Below are 17017 nucleotides of genomic sequence, written 5' to 3'. Positions count from 1 at the left end.
ATGAATTGATGCAATTTACCTGCCAAACAATTAGAAATAGTTTGAAATCAATTTCAGTGATATTTCCATGTCAAATCACACAGGTCAGGTGTAACAGGGACATAAAAATGTCACACTTTTGGACCCCAAATTTACAGAATGACATGTATAATAGGCAGGGGTACGATAATTTACCTTAAGAAACGACTTGGCAGCCCTGCGTACATCCTTATAGTATTCTGCATAGTTCCATTTCACCCATTCACCATTCCGTTTGATGGCCAGCGCAATGCAGTTTGGGTAATTTTTGACAGCTCTGATTAATGCAGTATGAACGGTCTCCACAGGGATGTCTTTATTGTCATCATTGAGGCGTACTTTGGTAGCACCATCAGCTCTACATGTCCACAGTGCCTCTGTTGGAGCAATCTCACCTGAAACAATCATCAAAACACAAGATGACTAGTAGTTAATAGGGTAAGGTAGCCGTGGCTACATGTATCTTGGAACTGACCCCTTCACTTTTCAGTACGTACACATGGTACAGTACATATTTGTACACAATTTGCAAATGTGTACAAATGCATACTGGTGTGTGTGTGTGGGGGGGTAGGCACTCACCACGTTCAGGGGAAAAGTTCTTTTGTTAGGGAATCGAATTAAGATCAAATTAATCAATTAACGATGGTAGGAGAGGTGGTGTAGTAAAACTAGCCTCTTGGGGAAAATAGAATTATCCATGGATCAATTCAGGAAGCTAGTCAGACTACACAACTTGAAGCAGTCAATAAGTTTGTACACTATTTGAATGATAACTGTAGTAATTCCACGGAATATAACCCTTGGATATTAAGCTTACAGTTCTGGGTGTGTTTCTACCTCCATCAAGTTGACTGATTCTATGCATGATCAACATGGCAGGTGGTCAACAGGCTCTGCACTTGGCTCTGTTATGTCTCTCATTGTGTGTTATTACCAGTTTGACTTCTCAGTGTAAAATTCAAATCACTGCAAAGGAGTCAGGCTTGGAGAATCACCCAAAGAAGTTAGACATACATGTACTGTGAAGGAATTTGGGGTAGATTTTGGTTTGGTTTTTTGCTAACTACAGCCAGTGCTTCAAGCTTGCACTACAACCAGCTTCACCCAAGCAAGCACGCCTGATCCGACTCTATTGTCCACCGTATGGGTGTTACTGTCTGGTGTCTACCATTCATTTCTCCCTGGCTGCAAACAAAATACCCCCTGAACTGAAAATTACAAAGTCGTTCTTCCAGTACCAAAAGGGTGATTGTTTACACTTGTAGACCCCGTAACACCTCTCACCATGGTCTGTATTCATGAATGACACTGAAGGAAGGGCTTCATGGACATACTTGATGTAACCATTTGTGACAGTATTCCATGAAAGACACGTAATCGTCATACTTCTCCATGGATTACATCAAGACTGAAGCGTCTGATCAAACAGAAACAATTCATCTTCACCAAAGCCAAATCAAGTGGTAAAAGTCATGATTGGAATAACTACAAGCAAATCAGGAATGAGGTAAAGAACAAAACAAAAAAGGAATACTGGAAATACATCAACAGATTTGGGAAATTTGTCAAAGACCAAAGGAGATCTACATGCAGGTGTCCTCCGCCATTCAAGGTTGCTGATACATATACACTGCTGCATAAATCGGCTGATATTTGCCGAGCCTTTAACAATTATTTTACATCTGTCTTGACTCCAGCACAGGTTCTTGCAGAAACAGCGCCGGTTTGCAACCTACCTATACCTGACAGCACCCCTTTGACTATAGATCTTGGCTGGTTTGTCAAGTCTCTGTCCAACCTGAATCCACATAAAGCACCACGTCACGACGGTTTATCACACCGTGAGTCCTCCAAGCAGCTACTTCATCAATCGCTCTGCCGTTGATGCGGTTGATGAATGCTTCATTAGCAACTGGTGTTCCTCCCATAGACTGGAAACTTTCCCAAATAATTACAGTATTCAAGACTGGGAGCCGCACAGATATCAGATCTATCGTTCCGTCTCGTTAATCTCAATTATTTTCAAGGTTATGGAGAGGGCTCTGGCATTCAAAATCGACTGTCACATTACAGCATGTTGCCTTGACAACATGGATTCAACACCCACCCCTTGACAACATGGATTCACCGCCCACAAATCATGTGTCACTCAGCTCACTAACACAATACACAATTGGGCAATTATCCTTGACAAGCCAACCCCCCCCCAGCGTCGATGCAATCTTCCTTGATTTCAGCAAGACCTTTGATACTATGCCACACCATATCTTACTCAGCAAGCTTGCTAGAAATTACAACATTCAGGGATCTGCTTGGGCATGGATAAAGTCACTTCTAATTGGGCACCAACAAGAAGTTGCCTACTGGGGTAGTTTCTCTGAGTGGGCATCAATTACTTCTGGGGTCCTGCAGGAAAGTGTTCTAGGCCCCCTCCTTTTCAACCTGTTCATAAGTGACATTTCCCGAAATGTAACCACAAACTGCTTGCTTTTTCCAGATGATACGCTACTCTATCAGCCAATCAAATCTCCCGAGGATGTGCTCTCACTTCAATTAGACCTAACTGCAATACAACAATGGAGTGAACTCAATTGCATGCAGTTAAACCCTATCAAAACCAAAGTTATGCACATCTCACGATCCCGGAAAACAGCTTTCCTTTCCGACTACAAACTTTACGGCTTGTCACTTGTCTCCACTTCAACATTAAATATCCTGGAGTTACCATCAAGAACTCACTTAACTGGAATGATCACGTAAACACAATTGTCTCTACGGCCAATCAGATGGTAGGTTTTATTTCGCAGACTGCAGGAGGGGTATCAACCAAAGCCTTGGCAGCATTGTATTGTTCACTCATCTTGCCGATGCTCGAGTATGGACTGCCAGCACGGTGTCCATACACAGCATCAAATACGGCCAAACTGGAGAAGGTGCAAAGGAGGGCTGGTGGAACGTGCTTGAAGCAGCGCAAAGGAAAAATGTCCTATGAAGAAAGACTTCAAAAACTGAATTAGTTGACCCTAGACGAACGAAGACAGGAACGCCCTGTTTCCTTTACTGTAAAAATGCCTGTACAATAAGCCTTTTGCGAGTTCACTTTGACCCAAATCTGGTACACTGAGTTCTTTAAATTCATGTGAATATAACAATTTGAATTCTCCTTACTAAAACCACTGTTTGCTATACCTCATGATTCCGGGCAAGCTTTTGCTTAGTTACATAAGAGACGCCCTGCAACAATACCGTGTGCTTAATGGATAAGAAGGGCACAAAGGAACCAGTCCATTCCAGAGATGGTGGTCACTATGCAAAAGCTTGCCCCGATTCACGAGGTATAGCAACAGTGTCTTTAGTCTGAGGAATTCAAACTGTTATGTTTATGTGCAGTCTATTTGACCACCAGATTTTATTCAAATTTAACTTGCAAATGGCTTACATGTATTTAGTAGACTGTCAATCTATTACATTTACTGCAACAGTTAATATTCAGCACCTGGATAAACTGACATTTAATCATCACTACACCAGAACTCTCACTCTCAAAAAAACACACCCAGCCATGTATTTCCAAGGATTCCTTATTAATTGATTCATATACCTGCTTCAACACCAGTTTAGCCGCCCATTTTCATGAAAGCTAAGGGTTGGATTTTAACTCTATACTGTATGACACTGTGTAGTCAATTGTCAGTCTTGCCATTTACTTGAGATGTTGTGGTTACTATTGCTTTTCCCATATGTATTTTTATGCCTAATATGATTTAGGTTTTTGAAAGTTTTGCCGTCCCCATACGGTTTCACAGTCTCCACCAATCACATGTATCATTTTTGGTTTGATTTTTGCAACCTTTTTGGTCCTTACTTTTTTTGTCATTACAGTGAATATATAAATACATATATTTGTTCTTATTAAAAATAAAAATTTTAAAAATAAATTTAGTACGTAATTTTATTTTCATGCTCTCCTTTAAGTTATCAGATTTTTATTTATTTTTATATTTTTTTATTGTTATATTTTTTTAGTGAAAGGTACACATGTACAGTCTTATGAACGCAAAGGGTTGGGTTTTCTACGACAGTACTATGCAGTCAATTGTCAGTCATGCCTCTGACTTTAGATGTTGGGATTATTATTGCTTTCCCCAGTACAGATGTTTGTGCCTAATATGATTTAGGTTCTTGAAATGTTTGCCATCCCCATACAGAGTCTCAGACTCCTCCATCATATGTATTATTGTTATGTTTGAATCTGGTAACCCTTTTCTGTCCTTTTTATTGTATAAATAAAACATTTTTTTTTAATTTAAAACCTTAACTTATTTTCATGCTCTCTTTTAAGTTTATCAGAAATTTTTATTATTTGTCATTATCTTTTAAGTACATCTTTTTTATAAGGACATGTACATGTAAAGTCTTGATATTTTATGTGTGTATATAATCAGTGTTTTCACAAAGTCACAAAAACTGCAAATCTTGTCACACGGACAATCCATGATAAACACCTTTAAAAATATCAGCCTTTTCAACACGCACTTTCGATCACTTTTATGACATGATTGATGAATTTTTACAAACTCATGAAATTTAAGACTTGAAAAAGGCTAACCCTACTTATTTGCAGATATATCGTCTTAATTAAAGAATAATTCATTAATAAACATTAATGAAAGTTTTTTTCACTTCGTGAAATCAGAAAAACCCCAGAGGTCTTTTTTTTTATCCTACTGCATCATACACTTGTCACTTCCTGAAAAAATATATGCACTTGAAGGAAACTGCTACATTTTATTACATTTCAACAAGCTCGCTCCCAGGTGTTTATGTACAATGTACATCATTCACAGCATGTGTACACACACAGAGACTTGTGCATGGATTGTTGTCTTTATTTTTGCCCTGCTAACGATGAGATTTTTTGTTACTTCGTGAAAACAGAGAAACACAGAGACCAAGCTTTTTGTCAGTTGTTTGTTTACAGTTACTAGGAAAGTAAACAACATTTTGTTTTGAAACTCTTCCAATTTGTTCTTTTGATCTAAGGAGGTAAAATGGTAGGAAAACTCCAAATTGAAATTTTATCAATTTTTAGGGTTTTTATCACTTTCATGAAGACACCGATGATATGTACCTCGCCAAGTTTGGATTGACAAGCTTTAGCGACACAGTGTTTGGTTATATTCTTGTCAGTCCTGGCAAACTTGGATTGGTTCGTTTTTGTTTATTTTGTTCACTCGTTTATGTGTTCTGTTTGAATTTTGGAATTGTATGTTGTTGATGGCCGAATAAAAAGAATACCATGTCAGTTTATGTGATGAATGGACAAATACACATGTATACATGACTGAATACTTTGTGACCATGAATGACAGAGTTGACACTTCCTCATATCCAGTACATAGACCTAATGGTGCGTTATATACCGCTACCATACCTGTACATCAAATTGATTTACATTCAATTAAAGGGCTTTGCAACCCAAGCAAATATGTCTGATGACCTCTGACTCATTACAGTGGGCTGGGCACTCATGTATGTAAGTGGAAACTGAAGGTCATCTACTGTACAGTCACGTGTGGAACTTAATGAAGTTAACACTACACGAAGAGGCTACAGATGTAAGTTCATGGACATGTTTAGTTTCCTATTTTCATAACACTCAACTGCCTTGAATTACAGAAACATGTAATTAAATTCTATTTAAAATCTAGCAAAACTGAAAGTACATGTACCCACAGAACATTTTTTAACATGCAGTTTCACTACATTTACTCATCCGTTGCCACAAGACAATACTGCCAGTTTACCAAATGAAATTTGATTTGGGGAAACTGTCATCAATTACTATTCAAGATAAGTGCACCTTCATGTACATGGGCATACATGTACATTGACATGTACATGTACATGTAGGTGTACATGTACATGCATTTTTACCGTTTACAAAACTTATAATACTTCCCTCTTATAAAGGCTGTGTTGAAATCGGCAAAGGTTTGGGTGATAAAACTAGGAAAAAAGAATCCAGTTTTACATACTGGTATATACCGGTACATGTACACCATTTAAGGTTGGGTCCATACTGTATATGAATGTTTATCCTAGCCATAATTGGAAATTCATAATAAACTTTTAAATAACTGTGTTACTTAATTAGCAGTTACCAACTTCTTGATTGCTAAGATATACCTGTGCATGCATATATTTACTCACCTGTATAAACTTTGCTTATTTCAATTGGTACAACTGCTCCTCTATGACCATTCCTGCTGGCCTTCTTGTGGTAGGTTTTGGTCATGATGCCCTCTAGACAAGGTGCTTCCAACTTTTCTACAAGCTGATATAACGATGCCCTGTACACGTATATGTACATGTACATGTACCCTAAAGCAGTGACTGTTCAGGAACTACAGGGTATGTGTACAAGTTTCTATTTGGTACATGTCACCTGCATGTCGGACCGTACACATGTATGGTAGGTGTATGTACAACGTATATGACACATGCTCACTTGCAACTCCACATGCTGTAATGTACATGCGACTAATCAACATGTACATGTACACATGTACACTGTAATATACCGGTACATGTAAATTAATACCGCAACTTGGCAAACTACATGTACAATACATGTAGATGTAGGTTGCTGTCCTTCACACACCTACATGTACACAAGTCGGTAAATATTACACTTAATGCCCTCACTGCCTTAGACATGTTAGATGTACCGCTATTCCTGAGTGACCTGTATTCAATGGTCCACATTTTTTTCCTTGCATGGTACAATACAACTGGCACTTTATCAACAAGAGGAATTCAAGAGAGTGAACGCCAAGCCAGGGATCACAATGCACACAATTCTCTTCCAAGGTCATCCTACTCACAGATATCAGATAAGGTCAGTTACGCTTGTGTGGCCCACAGTACATGTATGTACAGTGTACATTTTTTACAATCCATGCTCAGATCTACGTTTTAGTATAAAGCATGCATCTCCTTTCCTGAGCCTTTTGGAGGTAGATCATGGCTAAATTCTGACCAATACGAATGACAAGCAAGTTTTATGAAGTATTCAAGCAGAATCATCAGCAATGCTAAATGCATGTATATTAGCGGTACCTGTGTAACATCCAATTGGGTTCATTTTTCCCAGGTTTCACATTTACCCACATTTTATAGCTTCCCTTTGCCCATAATTTTCTACTCATGTCCCATGTGCCTTTGAAAATTAACCCTTACCACCTACATGTAAGTAGGGTGTATGTAAAATCATATTAAAGTTGGAGGATTTGGGACTGTTGGGGGTACCTACATGTGTACCCTTTCAATACTGGACCATAATTAACATAAACACAGAAGGTACATGTACCATACATGTAAATGAAGAAAATGTACTACAGCAACACATGTACATCCAAGTAAATCTGCTTTTGTTGAAAGACATGCAATTGGCTTCATCACTTCTTTCAGTTTCAGAACTCAGGAAGTACACATCCTGTGGTTCAATGTTTGGAGCTTTAGTGAAAATGTAATCCAGCGAAAATAGACAGCTTTAAACATGTTAAACATTACAGGCCTATTAATTAAAAATGATTCAAACAATACTTCTGAAGAGGCCATGTACATGTACCAGTACTATGCAAAAAGCTGTGTTATCAGCCTCAAAGTGCCATGGAACACAATGCTGATCCTTTTCCCATATCAAATGTCTACTTGTAATCGCTAGGCACATTGCTCACAAAATCCTTGTGATTAAAACTGAAACTGTTACAGTAAGTACAAGTACATGCACATGTACCAGCACACAGATTTAAATCCAACTCTTGAAAACAGTGAACACTGCAGCAACAAATTACTATTTATGATGGGGATGACTGTCAATTATGAATCACACACAAACATGCATGATCAACAATATACAATAAAAACTGACTGCAATTAATCACATCAAAGTACCAAGGACAACTCATCGCGAATTTGTCCAAGAACCATCAACGGTCTAGGAAGTTCCCTCACATTAATATGTGCAGTCCTTATCAAATTATCTCTGTGTACCAGTACATGTACATATGAGTTAGAGGACCTGACATTTTGATCCTAGTGGGATATTCCTCAATGACAAAATGACAAGTTGACAGAGACAAACACACAAGGAATTAGTGACACATGGAAGAATGCAGGACAGAAAGGGTGGGGTTGAGAACACTGGTGGCTAAAACGGGAAAATGGGATGTGGGGTACTGAGAAGATCAAAGACCAAATACAATGGAGGGTGGTGCATGTACACCTGAAAAGGGAACACCTACATGTAGAAATAGAACAGTTAAACTATGCATTGTTCTACCTTCTTTATAAGATGCTGGTAGTAAAGGTTGGACGTCTTCTAAATCAGCTGGATCATTAGTTGCTGTTACCAGTGCATCCTGGGATGTTTCAGTTGCATCAGCCTTTCCCTCATCAACAGTGCATCCTGGTACTCCACCATTAGCCATCATACTGCATGGCAGGATTTGAATTTAATCACACAGATTAGTCTAGCCTTCTAGTTTCCAATACACACTATGGGGCAGAGTGGGCATCCAGGATTCTTGCAAAATGGCAGGTACCGAACCGGTGAAAACAGCGACCATGGCGATGTACGCACGCACCAGCCAGTCTGAGGATGGGGTTACACAATCTTTTCTTTGATCAGTACACGTTACGCGCATGCTCGTTGCGGTTGTTTTCATCGGCATGGCGTGGTTACTTTCCACAATTTTGTGAAACTCCCAGGTGTCCGCCCTACCCCACACATGTACATACATGTATGGTGTCGAAGAATCAAAAACTCTGCAACTCTGAAGTTATGGAAGGTAAAGATTTATGGTAGTTTCATTCGATTCATTCAGAGTTACATGTACATGTACTAGTACATTAACCGATGCCAACGGTTTAAATTTTCTGGTGCCACGATGCCTGCCAACACATGCTGGCCACTGTAATGAGTTTGCATCCTTGGATCAGTCTGTCACAGATCACACATGAACCACGCTAGTAATTGTAGTTGTGAAGGTATATTGATCATTAGAGATTAAATTTTTAGCCTTGTCATTTTCTTTGTGATAGAATGATTGCGGATCTGTTTATTTCCGTTATTCTTATTGTTGAATACAAGATAACTAAATCAGGCATTCTCTGTTCATTACATTTTCCACAGAGAATGAGTTGGCTTTGGACTGAATTGACTTGAGACCAGGTTGACTTGAAAGCAAGTTGACTTGAACTGAGTTGGTGTCAGACCAAATTGACCTGCATCCACAGCATCTTGAAGGGTGTCTTAAAACACTGAAATCAAACGGCAATAGACTCACCTGTTTTCAGGAGAGAGTACATCATTTTCATTGGGCAGTGTAACATCTCCTGATATCACAGATGAATTTAGCGTGTCATTTGGGTCATAAGGCACTTCAGCATTCCTATCAGTTTCTGCCATAACGTGACTCGTCTTCTAAATTAATAAATGACACAGTACAATAATTATAATATTTTCAGTACAATACCAGTACACATGATGGAATACAAAGCACACTTGGCTATACATGTAGGTGCACAAGATGGAATACAAAGCACACTTGGCTATACATGTAGGTGCACAAGATGGAATACAAAGCACACTTGGCTATACATGTAGGTGCACAAGATGGAATACAAAGCACACTTGGCTATACATGTACATGTAGGTGCACAAGATGGAATACATGTACAAAGCACACTTGGCTATACATGTAGGTGCACAAGATGGAATACAAAGCACACTTGGCTATACATGTAGGTGCACAAGATGGAATACAAAGCACACTTGCCTATACATGTAGGTGCACAAGATGGAATACAAAGCACACTTGGCTATACATGTAGGTGCACAAGATGGAATACAAAGCACATTTAGCTATACATGTAGTTGCACAAGATGGAATACAAAGCACACTTGGCTATACATGTACATGTAGGTGCTTGTATGTTTTATAATCATGCACAAGTACTAGTACCAGAGGTCATTCCGTGGCAATTCAAAACCTTCCAAAGTAACGAAACTGAGATTTGCCCCTAAAAATTCCTAAACATATCAAGATGCATGTTTTGCACATGTATACCAAATTTTGAGAGTCAGTATTACTAAATGAATGAAAGGGATTCGAAATTTTTTTTCTTCAACATGTGCCGGTAGGAACCTGACAATGCATCAGAATGTTTTCATGGTGATCAGACCTTCAGTGGAGGTGTAGTGTAGAGCTACATGTAAATGGTGTGTCAAGACAAAAAATACCTCATCAACTTGACATTTTGGGCCAGTCTGACCCTGTGCACGTGTCAGGAAATTTTAGGTTTTGACCCCACAACATGCATAAACTAGCATGTTTATCTTTTTCATAAACAAGAAAATCTTTACCCTTTTAAGACAGTGAAAAATAATATAAGTATGTACATTTATTAAAAGTGTACAAGTACTGTACATTAATTGAGATACACCAATGTAGGCATTTTTGAGGGTTTTGCAGTGCATTGTACTCCTTCCAGGGATGAGATTGACCAATGATAAAAATAGCTGAAACCTGCTGAAAAAAGGCATCAAGAAGCTGAACTGTGAAAATCTTCTATACTTTTGTACAAAGTCAGTGAGGAAAAAAAGCTGAAATCCAAAACAAAAAAAGCTGAAATCAGCTAAAACGCTGAGAAATCTCACCCCTGTCCTTCCCCCAACAGTCTCACAATCCTTGGATATGATTTTGTATGAACTACATAATATTGCCTACAGCTTTCAATAACGTGGAGACTGAAACGTTTTACTTGTACTGGTAGGCTTATTTCAAATATTTGCTGAATTGTAGATTCCAGTCACTTGACTAAGTTGACTTGTACTCCAGTCAGACTTAAGTCGCTATTGTTATGACTTGTGACTTGACTTATCAGGTTTTGACTTGTGACTTGACAAGTTCTGCACATCGTGACTTGTTACTAGCGGAATAGATTATTTGCTTAGGGAATAAAAATATGCGGGTATTGCAAATTTCATTCTCTTGGTCAGTGTTGTAGTCGAGACCACTTAACACCTTCACAAGACCACACAAGACCAGCACAAGACCAGCACAAGACCTCCAGTCTGAATTCAAGTCACAAGCTATTCAAATGAACTACAACAAAAGCGTTCCTTTGTCATTGTTCACCCTGTTACTTGTGACTGGTCTTGTGACTGGTCTTGTGATGATCTCGACTACAACACTGCTCTTGATGGACCAATTCTTTTATCAGTGTCTGAAACAATCCTTAAAAATGCTTGCTTTCTTAGGTCTAATCCCCCAAGAATTATGGCCATTCCATTAGGCCTGAAAGTAATGTTAACAACATTGTTTGAATATTTTTCCAAGTTGTATTAGAAATGCAAAAAATTTGAGACAGTAATGCCAACACACAAGTAATTATTCGCTACTAACTGCTCCGAACCATACACGTTTGGAGGACAGGATGGGAACCAGTCTCCTGTGTCAAAGAACATACGCATATGCATGGTACATGTAGCTCAGATGTACAGATTGTTTTGTTGATAAAGGCAGGATCGTAAGAAAAAGGTTTAAGCCTCGGTCCAGATTTTGCCAAATATTGCTTGTTAAACAGTCCAGTGAGGCACATCGCCTAGGCAGAATAAAAGGGCACATTCAAATCCCATAGCCAGACAGCATTATAAACCAAACGAAAGTCATGAAAGTCAGGACCTATGAGTCACATACATGATCATGCTGATGGAGTGTGGCTCAAAGTAAGTTTTGGGACAATAGGCCTAAATGCATGTATGTACACATTCTACTTAGTACTTGGACAGTTTCCTCCTGAAACATCCTCTAGGGATCTTGACTAGCACATGTACGGCTGTGCTATGAGTATGACTGAGTCTAACGTTAGATTCTATTGCAGGCCAATGTGATGTACATGTAGGCTTACGTGTACATGTACGTACCAACATGGTAGTGTAAGCGGTACTGCTAGTCTACTAAGTACCAGGCCTACGAATGCGGCCTGCGCCCGATCAGCGCTCGTCCTCCATCCGCCGGGCTACTGGTATTCCACGTTAAGCCAAATTCAAAAGGCCACTTGCTATTTTTTTCCCTCCACATTAAACTCCTAGAAATAAAACAATCATCTGTCTCGTAAAGTGTTTACAGCATCTGCAGAAAAAGACCTACTCACCACAGCATAGGATCACACACGTGGAAAATATCGCCATTTACTGAATGTATACATATGTACACGTGACGTGTATTAGTGTGACGTACGTATACATGTACGTCAGCACGTACGTTGGCGTTGAATGAAATAGAAGAGGCTGCATCCGAATCTGTTGTCTAGTGCTAGGTAGGTCTGGGTCTTCGCTCCATTCGAAATGCGTGGAGACGCATAGACAATAGACCTAGCCGTAGCTCTGGAAGCCCGTTTCGGACACGGCCAAAGCTCATCATAATGCGCAGGCAAACAATGGCGGCGCGCTGTTTCAGGGCAGGTGATGCTGTATGCTGTGTATTTAGTAAAAATTTATTGTGGAGAAAACCTTTTTCTGCGGCCAAGCCGGCCAGAAAATTCAAGAATCTCATTTCTGGAATTAACTGACTATTTTTAAATTTAAATAATAGCCCTCTCGCAATCGATAATGTTACCCCGTTTTATGAATATCACTTTTCACAACTGCAGCTGTTGTCTTCGGTCTTGCTTGGGAAATATTTTCACTTTGGGTCAGTTCCATCGTGATTCGTTGATCAGTGTGCAAAAATTGACAATTTCACGGCAACATTCATGTACAGCGTACAGTACGCGCACGCGTTTTGTTTTTCTTGGGGGGGCGAGCTGCGAAGCAAATGCGAGCCTATGTATGATAATACCGATTTCCGTCTTCTGTCCGCCTCCGTCGTTGCGTCGGGGCGTTTGGCCGTCCTCAAATGTTAATTTTTTTCTTGCAGGTTCGTAAGTGTTAAAGTGTGCCACTGAGTGCTTGTTTGCTTCCTCTTGGAATTCCATCAGTGTTTAAATAGTCTTCAATATGGCATTAATGCTTAGAAACTTATGAATTTAATGAAACAATTAGAAAAGTCGAATATTGACGTTTTTAGTTGTATTGCGTACTTACCCTGTAGTACATACATATGTGCTGAGCACTCTTGTAATGTACATGTACTTTATGTACTGTATATATGTATGTATAACTATAGACAGTGTTCAGACACATACAAATCATTACATGTGCAGTAGGCCTATTTGGGAAAAACCGAAGGGGGAGGACTCCAAGTGACAGATTAGGATGTTTGTTGAGGGAGGGTACCTGTAGGAGGAGGATCATGGGGAACAAGGTACATGTACATGTATGTAGAAAGTGGATGAAATGCTGGATAAGGTTGGCCTGGATTAGTGGGATGATAGGACAGCCAGCGGGAGGGGCGAAGTAGGAGATGGGTATGATGATGGGGTTGGGCGGAGTAAGAGATTGATGGGATGATGGGGAGGGGCGGAGTAGGAGATGGATAGGATGATGGGAAGGGCCGGAGTAAGAGATTGATGGGATGATGGGGAGGGGCGGAGTAGGATATGGATGGAAAGATAAGGTGGATGTGGGACTGGAGGTAGATGGGATTGGGGTGGAGTCAAAGTAGACATGGGGTGATGGGATATGGGATGATGGGGGGAGGGTAGAATTGTAGAGGATAGGATGATTGGGTTGGATACAATGTGCAAAACTGTACTGAAGAGGAATTTTAAGTATGCATCATCCATCAAACTCACAAACTCACTGCTTATATAATCATCCAGGTCTGGTCTGACTGTACTAGACCCACATTCTATAGGCATTCCTTTCTTCTGTAAGGAACTGTGAAGCCTTTGTACCTGTATCTCCCTTGTTGTGGTCTTTGTTGATTTACTTTAAACGACAGGCACCTTTCAACACGCAGTCTGCACGCAGAACTAGGTTTTTCTTCTAGAGTATAAGGAAATTAATCGCTAAGGTCGATAAACTATCTTGTACATCAGTATTGTAGTCGTATGTCAACCAATCTTGTAAAAAATTTGGATGAAGCTTGGTTAGTATAATTCAGTAACCATATTTGCATTACTTGGATGCCTCTTAACATAAGCTGTTATTACAGGAAAGAAATTCGAATTCATAACAAGCAGTGAGCCATGGCGGCTTTGCCGTTCTATTATTTTTTTTTTTTTTTTGGTTTATTTTTTGGGGGGCGTAGAGCAAAATGAAACGCACATTTTATTTCTTGTGTGTTCACGTTGTTCGCGTTTCGACTTTGTTAATGTGTCGTTTTAGAATACAAACGCAGATATGAAAATAGCCGTGCAAAACTTTCGAGTTTTCCTAAGGTTTACGCGCAAACATGCATGCGCTCAGCAGGTACACCTTTGACAGCGCTCTAGTTTTTAAAACGCAAGAGCAAACACACACCTCGAAAGCGCGCTTGCGAAATTGAATGTGTTTAGGTTACATTGTTAGTTTAGGTGATAATTTAGTTCAATCGAATGAAGCCACAATACTTTTGCCTAGTCTTGTAATGAGATCATTTCACGCGAAATAGAATGGCACAGTTAAATTGGCTGTTCATTTGCCCAAATTAACCGGGAAACCTACATTAAAACAAAAGGTCTATTTGATGTGCTCACTTTTTACGTCGTTTTCCAGGTTATTCTGCTTCAAGATCGTGATCTTGTCTGGGCTTCTAATTCTGAGCAATTTGGATGCAATCGGGTCCGAAAGTGACACTATTTTAGCCGTTTTGCAGAGGGATGCATTTTCAAAATGGCTACTTTTCTGGGCAGTGACATTTCCTTCATTTTAGGGGTGGTCTGCTTTGGGTGAGAATTGCTGGAAAATTCATCGGTCAACCCACTAAAAATTGAGAGAGAGTGAGAGTTGTGAGTACTTTTTAAATATTTGTGAAATACAGGTATTTATCACTGATTTCTTTGGGAATTGATTTGCTGCGGTGTACCCATAGGTCCAGCACGATTATGACATCACAGAAAAAGGTTTATATTGATGTCAACATTCACATCTGTGATACGATGGCCCTGATGGACACAGAAACCAGTTCATGTGGATTGATGTTGGTGGCTATACAAGTTCATGTCTGATGCTCAGATTTACATCGAGACCGAAATGAACCTGGGGTGGAAGTTTAGGATTCCCAGGCCTAGAACCCTGTGGAATGACTGCAAAGACACGCCGTATATTGTATTGTATGTGTAATAATGATATATAACCATAATAATTTTAAGATACTTGTAATACTTGTAATAAATGTCTACTTTAAGGATGAAAGAACATCGTTTGAGTAATTAATGATATTTAACCATAATCATTGTATGATTTACTTTTATTCTTTATCGTTCTCTGTCTATAATTCAATGATGAAGAACAAACACATTAATATATTTCATTAATTTATTTCGTAAGAATCACCTATCAATGAACATGTCACACTCTAAAAACTTCCGGGTCAGATTGACCCAGAATTGGGTCCCATCCGTTATAACCCTTTTGCGGGTCAAATTATGACCCAGAAAGGGTCAAATATGACCCCAAAAGGGTGAAATGTGACCCGAAAGGGGGTCATATTTTGACCCAGAAAAGGGTTATACCGAATGGGACCCAATTCTGGGTCAATCTGGCCCGGAAGTTTTTATAGTGCAAATTTGTTCATTTCATACATATACACATCTACGAGAGAGTCACAGTAAGGCACAACGGTGGTCCTACTCATTAGGCTGTTGCTACCGATACTAGTCAAGTCCAGATCCAGGAACTGGCTCAAGTGAAAGGAAGGCTGTCCTGTGAATAAAGCGTCTGTCCTGATGGTGGACGGAGCATATTGTGGCATAGGTGCGCTGGCCATGATGCCCCGCCTTAAGTTTGGCCAAGATGCTGCCTCCTGATGATGCCATTCTCCACGATGAAGAGGTGCACGAGGTTGCTAATTATCAGTGATGTCTGGCTGGCAGGGCCTCCATAGCCCATGGTCTCGAGCAATGATGACCTACTGGATCCACTCGGAGAAGACCTCGCGGTCGCGGTCTTCACTGGGTGTAAGTCACTCGAAGACCTGCTCAGCTCGTGGAGTGGAGGCTCATCATCTGCTGACTTCGCTTGGCCAGGCCTGAGGGGAAGGCTTCTTGCCTAAGAAAGCTTCTAGGACTTGGATCTGGATGAGGCAGCGGCAGAAGGAGCAACTCTGGTGGAGATGCTGCAGGCACTTGAAGGGCGAGCTGAAGGGCCAGGCTCATCGACGTGGAAAGTCTCAAGAGATTCGGCAGCTTCTTCCACAGCATGGGCCAGCTTCCACTTCATCTGCAAACATGAATGATATGATAAGGCACTTTTATCATATGTAATTGAAAATCCTGTAACTTACACTGACAACAATGCGTTCTGAACATCGGTGATATAACCTCGGGAAGTCCAGCTCATAGGAAAAAGTCACGTTTGATTTATGAATATGAATGAGGTAATTTTGGCACAGTTTGACATGATTTGTGTATGGATAGAAATAAGTAAAAATTCTTGCACAGTTTGACCTTTTGTATGATCAACTCTTGTGAAAAATAAGGGATGGTTCATACTTTAAGATGGCACACTGTGGGTTCAGAATGCTCGTAGGGCACTCCAGATGCGAGCATCGATCCGAGATAATCCGTGGACAATGGACGAGAGACTGCGGGCAAGTGCTAACGTTGTTGTGTTCGACTTACTACAATTAAGGAGTTATTTGATCGATGCAGGAAGTAGCCTAACGCAGTGTAATCCTTTGAAATGACGTTTTATTTCCTTGCTCCATGATGCCTTTGCATGGTTTTACAAATTCATATGGAGCAGAGCGTTACTGTAAGTATATTGATCCTTTTCCGAGTGAATATTTAAAAAAAAATTGCAGCATTGTTAAACATAATCATGAAGAACTCTATGATTGTT

General features: G+C 39.9%; 1 protein-coding gene across 5 annotated transcripts in view; it reads right to left on the bottom strand.

Moving 5' to 3' along the window:
• The window catches only part of LOC110987625 (long-chain-fatty-acid--CoA ligase ACSBG2-like), a 39639-nt gene extending 27252 nt beyond the window's left edge, over positions 1-12387 (bottom strand). Inside the window, exons 1-4 of one of the 5 annotated variants that reach the window (XM_022250505.2) lie at positions 12247-12387; positions 9375-9511; positions 8369-8520; positions 175-413 (exon numbers count right to left, since the gene is read on the bottom strand). In XM_022250505.2, the coding sequence (XP_022106197.2) occupies positions 175-413; positions 8369-8520; positions 9375-9496 (513 nt within the window). In that variant the 5' untranslated portion in view covers positions 9497-9511; positions 12247-12387. Of the gene's footprint in view, positions 1-174; positions 414-6234; positions 6703-8368; positions 8521-9374; positions 9512-12016; positions 12227-12246 lie in introns of those variants that run through there. The other 4 variants (XM_022250506.2, XM_022250504.2, XM_022250507.2 and 1 more) reach the window with 4 other exon arrangements.
• Positions 12388-17017: the final 4630 nt, after the last annotated feature.

This window comes from Acanthaster planci, linkage group LG05, assembly GCF_054643075.1.
Source record: "Acanthaster planci isolate LZ-2023a linkage group LG05, COTS_SCS, whole genome shotgun sequence".
Lineage (NCBI taxonomy): Eukaryota > Metazoa > Echinodermata > Asteroidea > Valvatida > Acanthasteridae > Acanthaster > Acanthaster planci.
The sequence above is the reverse complement of the archived record's forward strand: the minus strand, read 5'-3'. Positions and strand labels throughout refer to the sequence as shown.